A 22,820-nucleotide genomic window follows, 5' to 3' on the forward strand; every position below is an offset into this window, starting at 1 on the left:
ATTTGAAGATTTTATTATTTTAATAATAAATAACAATTCTACATCTGTGGTTGTTTTGTGTCTCTTTGCAGTTGTTTTGTGTTTCTTTGCAGTTGGTTTGTGTTTCTTTGTGGATGTTCTGTGTGTCTTTGCAGTTGGTTCATTCAGTGAGGCATACAGCTTATTCATTTAAGACTGGTATTGGATCAGTACTTGGTATCGTCCGAAACCCAAAGATATCACTACCCCACAGATATCGCTATCGAAAAAGTCGGATCGGTGCATCCCTACTCAAAACTAAAAATTGTATCAGGGGTTTGACAGCAGTTTTTATGAGCAACATTAATTCTGATTGCATAGAAAATAATGAGAATCAGGACCTCAGGTGGAAAAAGGAGAATGTGGGCGTCGGGGTCAGCTGCTACAGCAGATGGCGGCTTCTCTGGACAGAAGCGGTAGCAGTGTACCTGGTACAATGGCGTCCTGGAGGAAACTAATTTCTAGTCATTTATTGAATATCTCTCTCTAGGTAAACAGCGTTTCCTCTCCGTTTACTTTGTTCTTCATCATAACTCTCAGGTAAACAAACCATGGAACATACAGTATAATAATTCCCATGCAACCAGTCCTGAACACTATTTCTCTCTCATGTTCTATTATGTACAAATTACATACACTCTTTTAAGATGCAGCTACGTGTACAGACGTACATACACACATGCTCACACCGAAGCGCTGTCTCTGTCTTTTCAGACGCATTGGAAAGCACAGCGAACAAACCAATATATACACACACAAGTTTCTCAAAGAGAAAACAGCTGTAACTCAACGCACTTGTACATCCATCACGACTATACTGACAAAATCATTATTGCCATTTGTGTCCAGAGAGGACACTCATACGGCACTGCTGGTTTTGCCACAGAAATGACTGATTTAGGGGGCCGCCAAATGTTTAGAAAAGAAAACACACTTGAGCTTCTCAAAGATATTTCTATAATTTAGGTTTTCATCTTTAATGTTTGTACATTTTGAACCCACTGAGCACACCCGAGGCAAGCGTCCTGTCGCATTAAATCAAAAGGCATTAGCTGATAAAAAGACTAAATAAAGAGGAGAGCAACAGCAGTATCGGGTTCCCAGAGGCGTGGGGTTTCAGTGAACAGCACACTGCTATAAACATACAAGCAGGCAGCAGCAGTACGAGCATTCACACAAACTCCAGCATGCTTGAGCTCACAGCAGCGTCATGCGTATATCTAATGAGCTAAAATTCAGACAACCAGAGCCCACGGCAACATACAGGAACCGCAGGGTGTCGAGAACCCTCAGCGGAGCTTTTGGGGGTTTCAATCCCAAACTGAGATTTGTACGTGTGCACTGACAGTTTTTTTTTTTTGGTATTAAAATCATCATGATGTCAGACTAACAAGAGCGAGCACAGACACAAACCTCATGTTGAGATTTGAGCATAACTGACCAACAGTTCTCATAATTTAAATTGTTTTTATCACAAGATTAACACACAGAAATAGTTTTTGTTTTGAAACAAACACAACACAAAATAAATAAAGTTGGTGTGTGTGCAAAGAACTGCGTAGTGTTTGTCCTTAATGTAGTGTTTGTTTCCTTGATAAAGTGTGTTTGTGCGTGGGATATGCGCGCACACACACACACACACGCGCATACAAAATCCCCTCTGTGGTGGGACTCAGCTTACGTCGGTCAGGTAATCTCCTTTTCTGAAAGAGAGAATGTAAAAGAATGAAAAACCTTCAGCCACTGTGATGGTACGTTCACACCAAGCGCCAAACAAACTTTTTGCGTGGAGCGATTACATACAAAGTCGATGCAAAGAGGCAAATAGATGCAAAGTATTTCAGCTCGAGCGAGAAATTTACGTGACGCTGCGTCGCAAAAGCATATCAGCGTTAAGATTCTCCTCCTGTCCTCACTGACGTTGTTGAATCAGAAATGGAGGAAAAAAATATTGTAGCTGTACAGAGACCGGACGAAACTCTGTGTATAAATGTCTGTCTATTGTAGAAACAACATCGTCGCTTCCATATTTATGGCTAGATTACTTTATCTTGAGTGTTGATAGAGCAGCTGCATAGCCTGGCACTGATCCATCCAAACTCCATTCAGAAAACAAGCATTTTAAAAGATGTTTGCTTGTCGTCTTGCGGACAGACCGGACAAAGCATGAATCGAGAATTTTTACAAATCGGCATTATTATGTGGTTATTTCGGCATCCTTTTGATCCGTTTATTGCGATTAAATCACAGCACAATCTATTTATTTTTTGGGTTCATACCGCAGTAGCGACGTGCTAGATGCAGTCAGTGCAGTGGCATATCTGGGACTTGCACATGTACAAAGCAGCGACAGTGGTTATTTCTTCCGTCGTTGATGGTGGAAATGGCGGAAAGAAAAGTTGTTGGTATCTATATGGAGACGAGCCCCTTTTCCTCTCCGGCCCGTCTAGTGTGAATGAACACAAATGATACCGGTGGCTCGACTCGCGCGAGTAAAGTGAGGCGAAAATTTGCTTCGCTCTTGGTGTGAATGCGACATGAGACTGAATGACCGCTAGTGTGTGAGTCTTACCTCGGGGTGAGGTTATTGTGGCGGCGGGCGGCGACTTGTGTGCGTTTGTGCAGGCTGGCCGGTGCGGGCTCTGTGGCGCTGCAGGCTCTCCAGAATGCCCTTAGCCAGCAGTTTGACATCTTTGTGGGTCTGCGGGTGTGAATGAACGAGCTCCAGCTGCTGCAGGCCGCCTTCCTCCAACAGCATGCTGCAGTAGCGAGCGGCTGCAGACACACAACATCAAATCTGTCAGCTGTTCGTTTAGGTAGGTGAATAAGTAACTGCCTTAACAGATGGCGGTAAATTATTTGTGAATGAGCTAATTTATAAGAGTAGAACAACCAATAGTTAGCTGTGTGTGCATGTTTGTGTCTCACCGTTCTTGCTGCAGACATGCTGCATGGCCCAGGCCGCCCACAGCTGGACACCGGGGGTGTGAAAGCACTCCAGCAGGGGAAAGAAGGGGTTAAATGACCTGAAGAATGAGAGACGGTCAGAATATATTTAGTATGAACTCTGTGTCACATGTTCATGTTCAAGAACACAGATGGAGTCGACCTTTAACTTGCATCACTTTGTTATGAATGCTGGATCAGGTTCCAGTCATAAAATCAGTGTAATATGCGGGCCAACTTGCTGTGATGTAACTGTAGAGAAGCTGCATCTCACCTGTAGGCCACCATTTCACACTCCGGCGCCGGCCACTTCTTAATGACATCGTGCTAGAGAGAGACACACAAATGCAAAAGACTCACAAACTTTTCAAAATAACTGCTGTGTGCCGTATCTATATGTGCTTGAGTAGATTCCTACCAGCTGCTCCAGCAGTGAGGATCGAAGCTCAACGCTGAGCGTCCAGGCTCCCTCTCCTCGTGACGTCAGATGCGCGAGGATGCCCGCGGCGAAGTAGCTGACCTCCACCTCTGGGCTGTGCAGCAGGGTGCTGATGTGGTCCAAGAAGCCCTGCACCATCAGCTCGACGTGCAGCTCCCCGACCTCTGCTATGTTGTTCTACACAACAAAAAGGTGAGAGGGGGAATAATTATGTCTTAATATTGTAAATTTATTCAGTTTTTCCAAAGGGTAATGAGAGAGAGCAGGAAACTCACCAGCAGACCGAGAACCTTCTGCTGAATAGAGGACTCGTTGGGGAAGGACTGCAGAGGGGGGTGGGTGGTGGGAACAAAACAACAGTGAGTCAGCCTGCCTCAGAGGCATTCATACTTCTACAGAGCAACATGTGATAATTAACTAGTACGGTAATCTGCTCCGAGGTGTTTTGTGAGTAGCGCTACAGTTCATTTACATGTACATGTTGACATTTCTGTGTACCTCTAGAACTTTGATAAACAGCTCGAGGCCCTGGTTCTCGATAAAATGGCGGCAGGTCGTTGGTGATTCATCGGTGAGGTTCCAGAGTGCACTCAGTGTAAATTTGAGGGTGGCGTCCACCACGCCCTGAGTAGCCTTCTGACGCACAATGTGGAGCAGTTGCTGCAGGAGGGAGGGAGCATGTTAGCAATGAAAATGTGCCTTTTTTTTTGGTAAATTAGTAAAGAGAATAGAGTCGATATGAGAACTTTACCTTCACTATGAACAGCTCTGCTCCCAGCTGAGCCGTCTGCTCTGTGGAGAGCTGGGAAAAGCAAGGCGTTTAAGAATAACCCGACAAGAATGCATTAATAATCGCAACTGTAATATCAATTAGGGCTGTCAATTGATTAAAAATATTTAATCGCGATCAATCGCAAATTAATCACACATTTTTTATCTGTTCAAAATGTACCTTAAAGGGAGATTTGTCAAGCATTTAATACTCTTATCAACATGGGAGTGGACAGATATGCTGCTTTATGCAAATGTATGTATATATTTATTATTGGAAATCAATTAACAACACAAAACAATGACAGATATTGTCCAGAAACCCTCACAGGTACTGCATTTAGCATAAAGAATATGCTCAAATCATAACATGGCAAACTGCAGCCCAACAGGCACCAACAGCTGTCAGTGTGTCAGTGTGCTGACTTGACTATGACTTGCCCCAAACTGCATGTGATTATCATAAAGTGGGCATGTCTGTAAAGGGGAGACTCATGGGTACCCATAGAACCCATTTTCATTCACATATCTTGAGGTCAGAGGTCAAGGAACCCCTTTGAAAATGACCATGCCAGTTTTTCTTCGCCAAAGTTTAGCGTAAGTTTGGAGTGTTATTTATCCTCCTTCACGACAAGCTAGTATGACATGGTTGGTACCGATGGATTCCTTAGGTTCTTATAGTTTCATATGTTACCAGTATCTTCACTTTAGCTTTAAAACTGAGCCCGCCGCAACCTAAAAATCGCAAGTTGCATTAGTGCTTTTAAGAAATTAGTGCCGTTAAAACGAATTTGCGTTAATGCGTTATTATTGCGTTAACTTTGACAGCCCTAATATTAATACAACACAACATACTGTATACCTTTGCAGCCAGTATGGAGATGATAGCTACAGCCATCCTCTGCATGTTCTGGTCTTCATGGTTGCAGAGCCACTGCATCACCAGTTTGGCAGCTTCAAACCTTAAACACAGGGAGAGGAAGAAAACATTTCTACTGTATACATAGTTTGACACCTTTGACAGATTTGGTTTTATGTTATTATGATCGGTTAATTATTTGACTTTTTGGTTTTGCTTCCACTGATGCCACATTTACTGTTTCAATCTTTTATACATTTAGTCCTTCTTAAAAGGTCCAGTGTGTAGCATTTCGGGGGATCTATTTGCAGAAATGGAATGTAATATTCATAATTGTATTTTCATTAGTGTATAATCACCTGAAACTAAGAAGCAGAGAGTTTGTGTTAGCTTAGAATGACCCCTTCATATCTACATAGGGAGCAGGTCCTCTTCATGGAGTGTCAAACTAAACACTGGCTCTAGAGAGAGCCTTTAGCATTTTTACGTTACCTGAAGGCCACCGTAGTTCTCCAACACGCTTATGAAACTGCGGTAACGTGAGCTGCAGAGTGCAAAACCGTGGTCTGACGGTTTTGCACTTGCGTTACTACAGTCTTGGAAAGAGAGGAGTGAGCGGAGGGGCCTTAATCCTACACACTGTCCCTTTCAATGACTTTGTAGTCATTTGAAACACATGTACATGTTAAAATGATATTATAATACTAGAGTAAAATTAGTATTTCTCACCTGTTGAATGGAACCTCCTGCAAAATGCGATCACTGCACAGAGACAGCAGGCAATTCTTCTGCAGCTACAGACACAGAAACCAAAAACAGGCATCAGTCCGAAACCTGAACAACATCAGACTGTAATGACCTCACACACACACACACACACTATTCTCTTCTTATTAGTTGTGTGTTTTGTTATACAGGCCCAATAAAATGTTTATTCAGATATATTATCTCACGTCTGAGTTGGTACTTTGGGTATGTAACTGTGGAAAGTCGACATTATAATATGTTCTGTTCTCAATGTGCCCGTTTTATTGAATGACATTTATGAATCATTTAAAGACACACTATCCAGTAAATGCCTCTGGCATATAACTGTCACTTTTCACAATGACTAATCTAAAATGCAGCTGCCCACTTCTGATTCAGATCCCTGCATTTGGTTCCAGTAAAGGTCACACTGATTTGAATATTTTATTAATATTTAACAAAGCACAATGGTCTTGCATTCCATTCATGGTGAAAACAAAAAAAGAGAAGCTGCGCTTGTTTTTGGCTATGGAAAGTTCCCCAACACATCAGAATGTTCAGGCTGTCACAATGCACTTAGATTGTATAATTCTTCTTCCCTCTCTCGGATATTTCCTACTCTCGAAATTGCACGCTACATACTCGATCAGAATGTACTGCGTACTGCTTACCACATTAATGATCAAGCATACCATTACCAGTAGACTGTTCACACTGAGGTAAACTCGAGCTACACGTCTTCTCTGCATCACACGACTGTATCATCATGACGTTACTGGTCCGAGCTACCGTTGAAGGAAAATAGTTTATCACAAATTTAAATCAACATGACCTCTTCCACTCAATTTGATAGTTTCCAGTATTATTTCAAGGCAAATTAAACGTAAATATTTCAGTACTAAATATGTTTTCTACAGTACATCATTAATGTGAGCGCCCGCATTATTCCTCGTGAACTGTAACCTTAACGTCAGTCATCATCACCTGTAATTATTTTATCTGTCATTGGACAGTCTGAAGAGACGCAATGCATTTTGGGGCGGTTGATTATGTTCAGCAAGCTCACGTCTCATGCCCTTGCTAATCTAGTATACATCCGGGCATTTGTCATGTACACAAAATACACATACTACGCAGTTGGAACGCACTACATACTCAATTTTACGTCATAATTAGCATGAATAGTACGTTAGTGTGAGATTTTGGACACATTGTCAGACAAAGCGTCAAACCCTCAAGCTTCAATTATTACTTCTGTCTTGTTTGTGACCAACTGCAGCTGGTAATTTAGCACCTAGATTCAAGTAGGTGAGGCTCATGTCTGACATTTATTTATGTGCACAAGTATGCTGAAAAATATTGGGAAAAAAGTGAGAACTGGCAGAAAAAAATCTGTGCTCAACAGTACATAAATATATCTTCCTTATAGGAATTACAAATTCATAACATTTAATGTAGAAAAATGCATTAACTGGTGAAGGGGAAACTGTGCTACTGACTTGTCGTAGCTCAGCAGAGACAGTTTTCTATAGTTGTCTGTGCCTCGCTTGGCTTGTCCACCATTGATGGGAACTGGTGAAATAACTCATCCACAGAAAATCAAATGCCCCTTTTTCTCAAAATGTCCTGTGCTGGTAAATTGTGGCCACGTTCCAAATCGCATACTTTTTCTTTTTACTTTAAGTACATACTGCAGCTGCCCTTACAAAGTACGTACTGTTGCATGCAGTATGCATACCATTGGGACATACTGCTGTACTTCTTAACTTCATAACATTGCACCTTGAACTTTGACCCTCTTGCTCATATATTGACTGCGCACAGGATTGTGGGTCAGAATAACCAGAAAAACATGCTGGCTTGCATACTGCAAAATACAACTGGATGTATTAGGACATCCTGGTATTTTTGGCATTCTGCAATTTGACACACTATGTATTGGGACATACTAAATCTTTTCTGGCATACTGACTAGTAGGGTAGTATGGGTGTTGAAATGTACAATGTATCCGGTGTGACAGCCAGCTAAATGCAGCCATAGTTGTTTTAAACTATGATTGATATGACATCCATGATGTATGCCACTACAACAGCAGCGCAGACGTGAAGCTACCTGTTGGTGGTTGGGGAACGTCCTCATGGCCTCCAGTAGAAGCTGAGTGACGGTGCTCAACAGTCGCACCGGCATTCCTGCTGCCAGGTCCTGCTTCGTCAGGTTGAACACGCAGGCGCTGGCTGCCAGCTGGACATTCAGAGTGGCAGGGTGATTCTTCATACCCAAAACTACCAGCTAGAAAAAAAAAAAAACAAGAGAAGAAGGAAGTAATATAATGTTGAGCGAGAACAGATGAGGAACTCAAAGTGTGCGGAAATTGAGTGGGGCTTTGATGTAATAATCTCTAGGAGGAAATGTGACACTTATCTGGTTCGGATATGACATTATATGTATTGCTTAAGCATGATAAAACAATATACTATGATATATTACTTAGTAAGTACAATAGTGTGGGTTCACCTTGAGGATGTCGGGCCTCGGTTTCTCCATCACATGAGTCAGGCTGAACAGATGAAACAGAGCTTCTCTCACGAAACCTTCCCGCTCGCTGTAGCGACGCAGGGCCTCACAGATCTGGGTCTCGTAGGCTTCTCCCGTCACCTGTTTACACACAGAAGACAATTTACTGTAGCGAACCTGAATGTCTATGCTGTCGATGTTAATGTACACACGTCTACACCTACTGTACCTTTAGACTTCCCTCTCCAGAGAGGAATTCAGAAAATCCAGCATCTGTGGCCAGAAGTCCCACAAAGGTCATCCCTGGTCGCTCCTCAACAAATGCCTTAATAGCTGCATCTGTGACCTGCAGAGTTCACACGTGTAAAAAAATAACAACATGAATCTATAGCATGTATCTTTGCAATCGAACTCAAACGCATAGAGACGAATATAAACACCTGTTTCCTCCCCGATACATCCAGGGAAATGAGAGCGGGCAGGATCCCTGGCTGTCCGAGCAGTTGACGAGCCACGTCGGAGGTAAACTGCTTATCATCACTGATGTCCAGGTGCTGAGTAAGTTTCACACAAACACACACAATAGTATTTTTAGTAAAAAACAAACAAGCATGGCTGGTGAATTCAGAGAGAAAGAGTTCTTCTCAGCGTAAATCAATCAAAAACAGGTCTACAGTAGACACGCAAAGCCCAGCTCCATCCTTCCACTGACCTGCAGTACATCCAGCTGGCCGATGACTCCCAGCAGCTGAGCTGTGGTCATCTCCAGCCTCTTCAGCTGGTGCAGTGTTAGCGAGCGCAGCCGCTCCTTCAGGCCCAGCAGGGGGCTCAGGTTGGTGACTGAGGTGTTGGAGAGATCGAGGCTCTCCAGCCGAGGCAGGGAACACACGTCGGCGAGCCCGGAGTCATAGAAGTCCACGTTGGCTAGAGAGAGGGAGCGGAGGCCCTGGAGGGAGCTGAAGCGATACCGGATTGGTTCCTCCAGAGAGGACATGGTGAGGCCTGTTAAGACAAGTCGCTGGAGGGACTCCTGCAGGATGTTTAAGGAAAAAAACAACAATAAGTTTCAATTCTTTTAATATCAAGGGAGCAAAGGGTCTTTTTTAAATTCACACAAGTTGACAAATACTCTCACTTTACCTGACAGTATTTATTGGTGGCCAGCCCCTGTAGAATATCAGGGATAGTGAGGTCTGCGTTGACCCTGGAAGCATCCAGCTCCAACAGTCTGTGAGAGCAGAGGGCTTTCTGAAAGGCCTCGGCAGAGATTCGCGCCGTACGGATGCAGGCTCTTCTCAGCCGGAGGTATTCGCAGTTCCGAAAGACACCCACTGTGCTGTCATTCAACAGACCTGTTCAACAGGTTCAACAGGTGATTTAACAGTGTAAAAAACAAAATATAAATCTGAACTGTAGTGATTTTGTAGGCTCAGAAAAACCCCCAACTCTATTCAGGAGTGTCTTTAAAGGGGAATTACGCCTATTTTCAAAATTCATACATGTTATTTCTATGGTCTAAAGCTGCCTTCACATGATAAGAAATTTGCTCTTCACTCACCGTGAAGTAGAGAACAAAGCCTTACAGAGGCAGCAGGTATAATATGTCACCAAAATGAGAGCAAGGAACGCCATTCACTGTTTCTGGGCAACAACCGCTGCAGCTGTTCTCATTGGCTGCGCTTTGAAAGGTCAGCAGCATCCAAGATTAAAGTTGAAATAATTTGAACGTTAGCACGTTCACAAATATTGATTGAACTTTCATCGGCCATGGAGATAACATATTGGAATTCTTAATTTTAGGTGGTGTTCCCCTTTTAAAGGTCCAGCTTTTACCTTCAGTGGCCATCTTGGCCAGCAGCTGGTCTGCCAGCTCCTGTGGGAACAGTACAGCCTCTCTGAAGCACAGGGAGCCATCGGGGCGCTTCACACAGAAACACTCCAGATTCTGGCTCACATGAGTCAGGCACAGGTCTGTCAGAGCTGGTGGAGATGCCTCATCCTGAAAACAAAAAGGGGAAGTTTGGTGAGACAGCCATCCCTTCGGTTTCAATGGAAATCATGTGTAAGAGCCTGTCAGGAGCCAGTCAGCTACTTGGAGTGGTTAAAGGTGTTATTGATAACATTGATAACATTGAGCCAGATGTTGCATTCTCCCTCCCAATCCAATTGCATTTACTTCACAACAAGTCGTTGCCAGCCACTTACTGTCAATCTCAGTCATTTATCTGTTTTTTCCACACAAACCAGAGATAACACGTGATACCAACGTCATTTTACTATTGGCTCACAAGCCTTGTTAGAAGTGGGAAAAAAAATGTCAGATATATTCCACAGGGATTAACAAAACATTCATTTTGGACCCGCAAATAATTTTTAATTCACAATCATTATGATCTTTTTCAGGAAAAGCCATACTTTTTTAAAAGCTCTGTGAATATATTAGTCTACATAAAAATGTTATCAATAAGACCTTTAAGTGGTATATTGGCTCTTTATAGTTTGGTCTGCTAGTTCACTGCAGTGAGTTCAATGCATAGGTGTATGATAAAGACTGTCTTGCTGGCTGTATAGGAGGTGAAGTGTGTCAATTAATATGTAAGTATGCTTTACATTTTGTGCCTTCATTGTACATGTAGGATAAGTAAGTGTTTTAATGTGTGTAATTTGACATAAGTTGCATGAGTCTTACAATTACATACCTGAGTAAAGGTTGCGTGTTATGTAATAGTTAATTATAGTGGTATGTCTGTTAATCTCTGTTCTTCTAGAAACCACATTCAAGTGTAGACAGCCAGCAACACATAATGTCCCCATTTTCTGACGGCTTTTGTCAGAAAATGTGACTCCATAGTACTTTTACTTTTCTTCTGGAGTTTTGTAAATATATATTTAAATTTAAAAAATATTAAAATACATATATATATATATATATATATATATTTTTTTTTTTAATTTATTTTTTTATTTTTAACAATTTAGTTTTGATGGTTTTCTGTCACATATTTGCCTCATTTATTGTACAGGTACAGAGGGGTCAAAATGGTGACCTCATATGTTGCTGTGGTTACAGATTTCGGTGTAACACCTGCACAGAACTTGTAGTAAAGAACAAGAACCCTTTGAAGCATCTTCTGGTGTATTCTTACCGATACATCTCAGCGACTGTGAACTCCACAACCAGTGACATTTATCAGGAGGTTTCAAAACCTAACAAACATTGATATAGATGTATTTAATCATCATTTGTTGATATAATGACATAGAAGCACATAGAAACACATCACACACATTTACCTGAAAGGTAAAACTGAAACTCACCGTGTTTAGGAAATTACAGGCCATGGTTTAAAAAAAAAAAAAAAGAAATCTCTAATTCTAGCTTATGCAACTGAGACTGGTGTCTTTCCCACTATTGTTTTCTGTCACATATTTGCCTCATTTATTATACAGGTACAGAGGGGTCCTATTCTCTAACGACAGGTCAAAGATGGTGATCTCATGTGTTGCTGTGGTCACAGATTTCTGTGTAACACCAGCACACTTTTGTCATACTTGTATTTTACTTGATTTCCATTTTATGCTACTTTATTATACTAAAATTGTACTTTTTACTCCACTACATTTATTTGACACATATAGTATGCCATAAAAAAAGTAAAAGAAAAGTCATAGTATACAGTATATGCCATGACAATGTCTAAAAAAGTCATAGTATAGTATGCTAAAAAAAAAGTCCAAAAGTCGTAGTATAATATGTCATAAAATTGTTATAAAAAAAGAAAAGTCATAGTATAATATTTCATTAAAAAAGTCATAAAATTTTGTTTTTTTAATTCACAGTGTAGTCTGCCATAAAAAATGTTCAAGAAAAGTCAAAGCATAGTATGTCATAAAAATGTAATTTAAAAAAGTCGTAGTATAACATGTCATAAAATGGTTATAAAAAGTCACAATATATAGTTACTAGTTAATTTTTACATTTAAAAACACATGATATGACACACCTGTATCTTTGTGAATGTATTTGTGTATCTTTGTGAATGTATTTGTGTATCTTTGTGAATGTATTTTTGTATCTTTGTGAATGTATTTGTGTATCTTTGTGAATGTATTTGTGTATCTTTGTGAATGTATTTGTGGCAGTGGTGAAATATAACTAAATACATTTACTCAAGCACTTTTGTCACACCTGAGTATTTCCATTCTATGTTACTTTATACTAATATTGAATTTTATTCTATTGATATAGATGCATTTAATCATCATTTGTTGATATAATGACATAGAAGCACACAGAAATACATCACACACATGTAATCTGAAGGTAAAACTGAAACTCACCGTGTTTAGGAAATTACAGGCCATAGTTTTATATATCAAAAAAAATAAATCTCTAATTCTAGCTTATGCAACTGAGTCTGGTGTCTTTCTACCACTATGTAAAATAACAATAATAAAGCTTATCGTGTTATCCGTGGAGCTTTCTGTCTGTCTGTCTGTCTAGCTCACTTGTTGTCTCCTCCGTGTTGGTAAATCATTCTCCGTGTAAACATGTAGAAATCTGTCTTCTGAGGAGGAATTCATGTTTAAAAGATGTCGGTTTTATCTCTGTAGCGACTGAAAATCCGAATAACGAGACCAGGATGTGAACGAGGGGTTTTCACAGCCACAGTTATTACAGATCTATTTATGACTAGCGTTCAGACATAAACAAAAGGTCACGGCACCGGAAGTACATCAGCGGAAGAGGCGGGACTCAAGGCCTATAGAAGGAGGTTGGGTCACGCGTCATCAACACGTCATAGCTTTGGGGGTATAACACTTTTTTTTTTTTTTTTTTTTTATTGAAGAAAATTAATTAACAAACATTAAAGGTCCCATATCATGCTCATTTTCAGGTTCATACTTGTATTTTGTGTTTCTACTAGAACATGTTAACATGCTGTAATGTTAAAAAAAAACTTTATGTTCCTCATATTGTCGGCCTGAAGATACCTGTATTTACTCTATGTCTGAAACGCTCCGTTTAAGCGCATTTCGACGGAATTGCGACGGAATTGCAACAGAATTGCGTTGCTTGGCAACAGCTTGGGTCCATGTGTACTTCCTGTCAGCTGATGACATTCACATACACTGCAACCAGGAATAAACTGGGTAAAGGGTCTAAATATTGTATATTTGTGACATCACAAATGGACAGATATCCTTGACAGCTTGTTTCAAATGCAGAGTTTCTGAATACGGGCTGTGTGTATTTCCCTGTGGATTGAGCATTTCGGTACTTTCACAGTATTTATATAGGACTTAAACCTGCTTTATAATAAAAACAACATGAAAATCTCACTTTTTTTTATAATATGGGACCTTTAAGTCTAATGAATGGACAACATGCAAAGTCTCTCCTCAGAGCTTATGAAGAACTGAACATATATGATGATGACCCCCTAGAGCTACTGTGGAAGAGTGCAGTATTATTATTATTTATTTATTTATTTATGCAGTTCTTTTTTGTTCCTTGAATTATTTTCTACCCCTCTTTTATTTTTGTTATTATATTATTTGTTTTATAATTTAAGTTATCTCTCCTATCCAATTGTGCCTTGTATGTTAGAAGTATTGAGTTTAGATTACAATGCCTTAAGTTAATTCGAAGGTCATATATAATTATAACTGTGTATGTGTGTGTGTCCTTCATGTTAATACCAAACACAATATTTTCTCTTGTGAGAGGAGCAAGTAGTTGGATTTTGGTTGACGGGGAGGTACAACACATGCGCAGTAGAATCTTGTGTGCACTCGAAATTGAGCCAATCGCAATGCAGGACCGCAGCTTGAGTCACACTGCGCATGCGTAATACACCAAACCCCAAGACCAGTGTCCTAACCTCCTTCTTTAGGCCTTGGCTGGACTACGGAAGCCTGTTAGGGAAACCAGGAAGAGCTCAGCAGACAGGAGGAGATGCACACATGATTATCTTCTTCTGTTTTGTAATGCAAACTATTTTATAAATGCTTATAGTGCGCTTTTAAAACAACTTTCCGAATAACAGTACTCATCTCTATTGGTGTTTTAAATTCAAGGAAACGCTTTTGTAACATCTCTCAGTATATAACTCATTCATCAAGGTCACACCAGTACCGGTGGATGTAGTTAGTGGGAGTTAATCCTTCAGCACGTTGGATTAGAGGAAAGTTAAAAGCCATAAAGTGCAAGAAATATGGCTGGACTGATCAACTTTGAAGATGAGAATGAAGTGATGCAGTTTTTGGACAATTTGGGAGTGGAGTACAGCTTCCAGTGCTACAAAGAAAAGGATCCTGAAGGTAAAGAGATCAATGGTGCTTTTTATGTTTTTAGATATTAAATCAAGGCTAAAAGAGAAACAACATTGTTCTCACATCTAACACCCATGTAGACACACCTGTATTTTGTGCATGTATTTGTGTATCTTTGTGAATGTATTTGTGGCAGTGGTGAGATATAACTAAATACATTTACTCAAACACTTTTGTCATACTTGAGTATTTCCATTTTATGCTACTTTATTATACTAATATTGTACTTTTCACTCCACTACATTTATTTGACACATATAGTATGCCATAAAAAGGTAAAAGAAAACTCATAGTATACAGTATATGCTATGAAAAGTCTAAAGAAAGTCATTGTATGGTAATCCAAAAAAAATGTCAAAAAGTTCTAGTATAATATGTCATAAAATAGTTATAAAAAAAGAAAAGTCATAGTATAGTCTGCCATAAAAAACGTCAAAAAGTCATGGTATATATGTCATAGAAAATGTCATAAAATATATATTTTTAAACTCATAGTTTAGTATGCCATAAATAATGTACAAGAAAAGTAATTATATAGTATGGAATTAAAATGTCATAAAAAAGTCGTAGTATAACGTCATAAAATAGTTATAAAAAAGTTGTATCATATAGTTACATTTTACATTTTACTTTTTATACTCTAATTACATTTTGATGATAATACTTCTGTACTTTTACTTGAGTAACATTTTGAATTCAGGACTTTTTCTTGTAATGGAGTAATTTTAAACTATGGTATAAATGGGTTATGGATGTAAAGTATTTTCTTTTTTTCTATTTCAACCTAAAATAGAAAATAAAAGTCTTCCTGTGGACAGGTGAATTGCCATTTTGCTACAAACATTAAACATAGTGGATCTGGTCCTTGTGTTTAAATGTATGTTACAGTTCTAATGTTTCTGGGATGTCCATATCAAATAAACTAAACTAAACACTGGACACCAGCTAGAGATGTAGACTGAATGTTTGATTTGTGTTAATGATGTTTGCCTCATCATTTATCCTTGTTGCCATGTTCTTCTTCTCAGGGTGCCAAAGGCTCTCAGACTACTTTGAAGGAGTGAAGAAAAACTATGAAGCTGCAGCACAAGTCCTCAAACACAACTGTGAAACAAACGGACACGGAGAGAGCTGCTATAAACTGGGGGCGTACCATGTCACAGGCAAAGGTAAAAACATTCATGTATGGCACTAATACTATGACATTCATTATTAAGCAAAGTACAATGTACTTTTTAATCTACTACATGTATAGCTGTATTGAAGTCACAGGTAACATTGCAGGATAAAGTTTTACAAACAAACTATATGAAAACAAAATGAAGTATAATGCTTTCTTGGAGTTTAAATTATCCATCAGTATCTGGGATAGTTAGTAACTGGACCAACGTTTTAGTTTGCTTAAATGAGTAGCTGGTTACGTGATTGTAAAAAAACAACAACAAAACAAAACAAAAATCCATTATCAAAATGGTCAAAATTTCAAACATTTGCTGTTTAATACTTTTTTCTTTTTCATATGATTATAAATACATTTAGTCTCTGAAATCAATGAATAATTTTCATAAATAATCGTTATCTCAATATTGATCAAAATAATCCTGATTATCATTTTGGCCATAATCGTGCAGCCGACAGGTAATGTGTCTATTTTATTTATGAAATATATTGCAAGACATTGTTTTTGGTGGCAGGCTAAAACAAAGTTTACTCTGTTTGAACATCATCATATTACAGTTTTTAATCTCACGTAACCACAAATAGATGCATTACCTCAGCTGTGATTTAAAAAAAAGAAAAAGAATTGTGTCAAAAAGAAGTTGCATCTTTCTTTCATTAGCTTCAGCCAGATCAAGATCTGTACGACTACTGTGATTATCATTTTGGCCATAATCTTGCATCCATGCGTCTGTCTACTTTTTATTCAAGTGATGGATTTGAATTCTTCCCACCAGGTGGAGTGACTGAGTGTCTGAAAACAGCCTACTCCTGCTTCATGCGCTCCTGCAACTCCAAAGGAAAGAAGTCTATAGACGCCTGCCATAACGTCGGTCTGCTGGCCCACGATGGACGAGCTAGTGACGAAGGACCTGACATCACGGTGGCTCGGCAGTACTACGAGAAGGCCTGCTCTGGTGGCTTCGCTCCGTCCTGCTTTAACCTCAGTGCTTTGTACATTGAGGGCAACTCCAAAGGACTGGCACCGGATATGAATCAGGCTTTTAAGTATGCTACCAGGGCCTGTGAGCTGGGACACGTGTGGGGCTGCGCAAACGCCAGTCGTATGCACAAACTCGGGCACGGCACAGAGAAGGATGAGAAGAAAGCTGAGGAGCTGAAGAATCGAGCGAAGGAGCTGCATGGTTTAGAGAAGGAAAGGCAGCTCAAATTTGGGGAGTGAATGTGACACTTGGTTAAATTATCGTTGATTTGGTTTGCCTACACGTCTGCTGTTCAGTCAGGTTGTTTGTGGGGACAAGTTTATGTGTGTGCAAAAAGAAAACCTGTTCAAAGGTAGGAGAGGATATGTTGTTTAAAAAAGAAGGTTAAATGGATGTTTACCTCATTTACAGTGAGTCAACAGTCAAATTCAGGGAGCAGTGTTTACCTATTATTATTTCGGCCACATGTATAGATGATGTAAATGTGAAAGCAATAAAATGAACTATGATTCATGTAAAGTAGTTGGTTATTAATAATGTCTTTGAAGGGCTATGATTTGTGGTATAGAAAAAATTAGGCACAAGCATATAAGGTAAAAGGGCAGTTTGAACTCTGTGTACTATCCTCAGATCAGCTTCAGATTGTCACATGCATCAACCTTCATATAATACTATGCATAAATATCCATTGTATATGTTGTTAGTACGGTATGCCACATAATTTACTTTAATTTAAACAAACCTTGCGTAACATGACAAATGTGCGGCCTGAAATCTCGAAGCTCGAAGCTCCCGAGGCCCTTTTCTGCAGGTCATCACCTCTCTCCCCCTTTCATAACTATAAAGGCAAAAAGCCCCAACAAAATATAAAAAAAACAAACATGTGATATGATACAGTACTATAGGCTACTAATCTATCTCCATACCTCTACTTCACTACATTTCAGAGGGAAATATTGTACTTTTTACTGCACTATTTTACTCTTAAAATTAATAGTTACTTTTTACATTAAAAAAAACATATATAATACGATGCATAATATTAATGCAAAGTTTCTGAATACGGGCTGTGTGTATTTCCCTGTGGATTTAGTGTTTCGATACTCTCACAGTATTTATATAGGACTTAAGCCTGCTTTATAATTTAAAAAAACATGAAAATCTCACTTTTTAATAATATGGGACCTTTAACTGGTGGGGCACTACTGTGGTTTGACCACTAGATAGAGCCACAATCAAAGATATGAACTTTGCGCCTTTTTTAAATCTCACAGTGAGCTGCTGCTGCTTTATATCCTGAGCTCTCTACAATAGACACTGCTACTTCTACCATCTGCCAACATTAATAACTGACACTGTATTAGCAACCTGTGGTTAATGTTAGACGCTGACAAAAGGTCTCTTGTTTATTTATAAGGAACTAAAGCTGATGTGTGTTGGAGGATGATGATGATGATGATGGGCGGATTGAATGGTCTGCTCGGAGCTCTCTAAGCTCCGCCCCCGTTAGCCGTTCGTTAGTGATGGGAATTCCGGCTCTTTTTAGTGAGCCAGATCATTTGGCTTAGCTCACCAAGAAGAGCCGGCTCTTTCGGCTCCCAAACAGCTCTTCGTTTTACAACTTCTGCCTTTTTATAATTCAGACAAATTTAGCTTTAGCTGTTTTGCCCTATGATTAGTATGGCTGCACATATATCACTTAAAGGGACTAGAAATCAGAAATGCTTGTTAACAGCGACACCTATGGCCATGAAGTCAACGAAAGTCAGCGTCGGGCTCAAGCTTGTGCTCGCTCTAAATAGACATGAACGAGCATCGCTCAAAACAGTGAGGTGACACACGTCAGCTAAAACCAAAATATCACTCTATATTTCACCTGCTTTGCAGTAATGTTAGCTGACCAGACGAAGGTCTCTCCATGAATCAGTGCTGATCCTAGTGTTGGCTTTTTCTGCTTCAGCCTCCGGGGCTGAAGCAGGAAGAGAAACGTTATCGTCTCTGACCACGGTGGAGGGAGACACCGGCACCCGGTCAGAAACGATAATGTTTCTCGCTGCGGAGCCCCGTTACTTCACAAGACACGGAAAACCTCTGTTGGTGTGGAGGAGCTGCAGCAGTTATTTCTGCACAAACGTCCACTGTACATTCACTAGATATTCTCGGAGCTACTAACTCTCCTGCAGTGTGTAGTGTGCGCGCATGGACGTGAGGTGGAGCGAGCTGAGGAGCAGAGTACAGCAGAGACTCCGGCCCTGGAGACCAAAGCTACGGTCTCCCCCGCGTACTATGACCCCCGCCAACACTGTTTTGCAAGACGGTCTTCACTAGATATAACTTTGTGGATTTGGTGTTTCCGTGTAGTTTGTGTTGGAGTCTGATGGTACGTGTCCACAGGGAGTCTGAACAGCGTAGCCACACGCGAGCGCGCATGGGAAAACGACTCGGTATATTTATACCTGTAAAAAGTTAAAAACAGTCCCTTTAATTAAAGAAAAAATAAGAAAAAAAACGGCTCTCGAACGGGAGCCGGCTCTTATCGATCACTTAAAAGAGCCGGCTCTTTGAACCGGCTCGTTCGTGACCGACACATCACTAGTGAGTCTCTTCTCAGCTCTCATTCAAAACAGAACACAGCTGTTGCTGTTGGAAGCGCATCGTCGTGTCCTGAAACGTTAGCTCTAAAAAACCTGTTATCTCTTCTGCTGCTGGCCTCTGATGTACCCACTGGAATACCAACAGAAGAAAGAAGAAGACAACGTTTCACTTCGGTGAGTTACAGAACTGTAGAGGTTAAGGTTTGTTATCTTTGAAGACATCATTAACCGTTGAGGCTAGCTAGCTACCGTTAAGCCCCACCAACGGTTTTTGGGATGTGTTTGTTTTTATACGCAGGATGCTCCGTTATTATCAAAGTAGATACATCAAGAGGTGGAGATAACAGAGAAACCATGTTTATTATTATGTTTTATTTATTATTATCTGCAGGTGGTGTGCAGAGGGTTTTATTTTAACCATTATTTATTCTCCACCCACGTGAAGACACAGTCTCCCACCACCACCACTCCTCACTCCGCACACCGAGAAGCAGCTTTGATATAATGCTAATAATAAATCATGCGCTCCCTTCAACAAGCTAGCGAATCAAGCTAGCAGCATGCTAACATGTGGACACCTTGTTTTGAGAAGTAAGTGAGTTAGCATTTAGTGATTTACTTTGTTTACTTTACACAGTTGGCTTCTGTTTTTAGGTGGACTGGAGGACTTTATGTCCCGTTTGTACTGTTAGCACCAACAGCTATATAAATAAACCTCCAGCAGAGAAGGCAGAGAAGCTGCTGTATCTCCGGGTGTAACTAGCTCGTTGGCGGTGAACCCCCTGCACGGTTTACCCTCCAGGGAGTGTTTTGGGTGTGGCGTGGGTTCACCCACCACGAACAATACTGTGTGTACAGCCACAGCCTATCTTGTCTCTGTCTGCCAGAACATATCTCGGTTATAGAAGAAGCACAAAAGAGGAGTCGTGAGGGTGTTTTTGAGAGCATAATAAGCTAGAGAGGTTCCCTCCAAGATCAGCTGTTTGTGTTACTCAAATAAAACCCTGATATCTCACCAACAACACCCAGAATCAGCCAACATGTGCCTGACTACTGTCCTTTAAGGTAATCTAATTTGCTGATCAATAGTGTGAGATTTAACACAGACCCAGACCCAACATTAAATACAATTTATGAGGTGCTTTACTAGAGTATTTCAATTTTATGCTACTTTCTACTTCTACTCCACTACATCTCAGAGGGTAATATTGTACTTTTTACTGGACATTTATTTGACACTTATAGTTAATAGTTACTTTTTTACACAAAATAACATGCTTACATCAATGACACAGTACTATACGAATCTACCCAGTATACAAAGTATATAATATTGGCTCCACATTGACAAACTACAACATTAAAATGCTTTTTCGACCCTTTTAAATTACTTGAGTATTTACATTTTATGTTAATTTATACTTTTTAAATACAATTTTGCATATTTTTGTACTACAATTATTCAACAGCTTTAGTAACTAGTTATTTTGCATGAAGCAAATCCAGAAAAAAATCATCTAATACATTATGATGTATTATCACAGTTTACCCAGCAGTATATAACGTACTTAAACTTAGCTTCACCTTTACCAGCAGCAACATTAAAGTGATGAACACATTAATGCATCACTATTTATTTTTGATACTTTAAGTATATTTTGATGCTAATACTTTTGTACTTAAGTAAGACTTTGAATGCAAGACTTTTACTTGTAACAAAGTATTTTTACACTGTACTATTGCTGCTGTTACTGCAGTAAAAGGTCTTAATACTTCTTCCACCACTGGTTGTATCACAGCTGAGATGAAGGCATGTTGACCGTTTAATGTCAAATGAATCTGTGACAATGGTGGTCTGACATGTTCTATCACAATCTGCATTGCTAAAACGTTGAGAGCTGTCTAACCAAATTTTGTGTGTCATTGTTCCCTTAGTTTGTGAGAATATCCACAGATATGTTCATATCATGGGAGCACACACACTTGAGTGGGCTAGCTCTATTAGCTGTCACACAGTATTAGCTTTTTCTGTATTAGGCCGCCTTTTTTCTTAAACAAAGCCTCCCTCTGCTCAGACCTCCGGCTCCTATCTAACACACTCTTTGTCAGTGTCCTGTGTGACGCTCGTTCGCTCGCTCCCCGTTTTAAAGGACTCTGAGGAATGTTCCATATCGATATTTAGTATGGCTGTGTGGAGCTGCTGTTCTCAACACTTAACATATGACCCAGAGGTCACTGGTCCAGACTCATGACTGACATGCCTTTTACAGTGCTGTGGTGTCGTGTTATGTAGTAAAGACTGAAACAGTCTCATTTGGCTTCAGCAGACGTCTTTAACTGTAAAATAGATGCAGAATCTATCTATTCTAGGGCTGTCAATTAATTAGAATTGTTAATCACAATTAATCACACATTTTTTATCTCTTCAAAATAAACCTTAAAGGGATATTTGTCAAGTATTTAATACTCTTATTAGCATGGGAGTGGGAAAATATGCTGCTTTATGCAAATGTATGAATATATTTATAATTAGAAATCAATTAACAACACAAAACAATGACAAATATTGTCCAGAAACCCTCCCAGGTACTGCATTTAGCATAAAAAATATGCACAAACTGCAGCCCAACAGGCAACAACAGCTGTCAGTGTGCTGACTTGACTATGACTTGCCCCAAACTGCATGTGATTATCATAAAGTGGGCATGTCTGTAAAGGGGAGACTCGTGGGTACCCATAGAACCCATTTAATTCACATATTTTGAGGTCTGAGGTCAAGGGACCCCTTTGAAAATGGCCATGTCAGTTTTATCCTCGCCAAGATTTAGCTCAAGTTTGGAGCGTTATTTAGCCTCCTTCCTTCATTCTAGCTTTAAAACTGAGTTAATGCTTTAAAGAAATTAGTGGCGTTAAAACGAATTTGCGTTAATTATTTTCGCGTTAACTTTGACAGCCCTAATCTATTAGATAAGTTGACAGTTGCAGTCGTGCTATTTTTGAAAGCATTGTTTGATTGAGTGGTTAGATAAAACTGGACCAAAAGAAGAGATGAAATCTAATTATTTCCAAATGCAGGAGGTCCTCTCTCCTCCATATGTCAGAGAAGGAATCTGTTTGGAATAACTTTTGGTTTTTACTCTTCAGGCTAAGTTCAGGAGAGAGCTGCAAATTATAATAGATCACCAGTGAAAGTTTCAGCTACAGCGACAGTGTAGTGGGTGCAAAGGGTACATCTGAAACGTTTACTCAAGTAGTCTTAGTACGAGGGCTTAGGTTTTAATCCAATAGAATATGGTTGATTCAGTATTCTGTCCAGCGTGGAGATTTGCACTGTCGGTCTTAAGCAAGTCCCATCTGTACGCCTGTTTACAAATTCTGCATGAATTATCATTGTGTGTTTTAGGGTTCATCCGGTTCTCCGTCTCTCTTCCTG

The 22,820-nt window shown here is 39.8% G+C and overlaps 3 protein-coding genes across 6 annotated transcripts in view; 2 read left to right on the forward strand and 1 right to left on the reverse strand.

Annotated features, from left to right (window-relative positions):
• Positions 1–109: 109 nt before the first annotated feature.
• On the reverse strand, positions 110–13,104 carry zyg11 (zyg-11 homolog (C. elegans)). Of its 3 annotated transcripts, XM_037769749.1 has the most exons (19): positions 12,637–13,104; positions 10,129–10,294; positions 9,436–9,647; positions 9,008–9,325; positions 8,736–8,849; positions 8,525–8,641; positions 8,296–8,436; positions 7,894–8,070; positions 5,763–5,827; positions 5,037–5,136; positions 4,155–4,205; positions 3,902–4,063; positions 3,679–3,726; positions 3,383–3,580; positions 3,239–3,291; positions 2,947–3,044; positions 2,591–2,793; positions 1,700–1,721; positions 110–462 (listed from the first exon to the last, which is right to left on the reverse strand). In XM_037769749.1, exons 1-17 carry the CDS (start codon positions 12,658–12,660, stop codon positions 2,603–2,605), a joined length of 2,235 nt encoding a protein of 744 aa, XP_037625677.1. In that variant the 5' UTR covers positions 12,661–13,104; the 3' UTR covers positions 110–462; positions 1,700–1,721; positions 2,591–2,602. The 3 variants fall into 3 exon arrangements, with proteins under 3 accessions (XP_037625677.1, XP_037625678.1, XP_037625676.1); XM_037769750.1 differs by lacking the exon at positions 1,700–1,721; XM_037769748.1 differs by having other exon boundaries at positions 110–1,721; positions 12,637–13,103.
• A 1,074-nt stretch (positions 13,105–14,178) lies between these two features.
• Positions 14,179–17,706, forward strand: LOC119488263 (cytochrome c oxidase assembly factor 7). Its single transcript, XM_037769759.1, has 3 exons — positions 14,179–14,619; positions 15,660–15,800; positions 16,587–17,706. The coding sequence occupies exons 1-3, from the start codon at positions 14,514–14,516 to the stop codon at positions 17,030–17,032; spliced, it is 693 nt and encodes a 230-aa protein (XP_037625687.1). The 5' UTR covers positions 14,179–14,513; the 3' UTR covers positions 17,033–17,706.
• Positions 17,707–19,406: 1,700 nt separating this feature from the next.
• The window catches only part of ralgps2 (Ral GEF with PH domain and SH3 binding motif 2), a 95,116-nt gene continuing 91,702 nt past the window's right edge, over positions 19,407–22,820 (forward strand). Inside the window, exon 1 of one of the 2 annotated variants that reach the window (XM_037769751.1) lies at positions 19,407–19,561. The gene's annotated coding sequence lies outside the window, so the exon portion shown is untranslated. The remainder of the gene's footprint in view (positions 19,562–22,820) is intronic. The other variant, XM_037769752.1, reaches the window with a different exon arrangement.

This window comes from Sebastes umbrosus, chromosome 5, assembly GCF_015220745.1.
Source record: "Sebastes umbrosus isolate fSebUmb1 chromosome 5, fSebUmb1.pri, whole genome shotgun sequence".
NCBI classification, from domain to species: Eukaryota; Metazoa; Chordata; class Actinopteri; order Perciformes; family Sebastidae; genus Sebastes; species Sebastes umbrosus.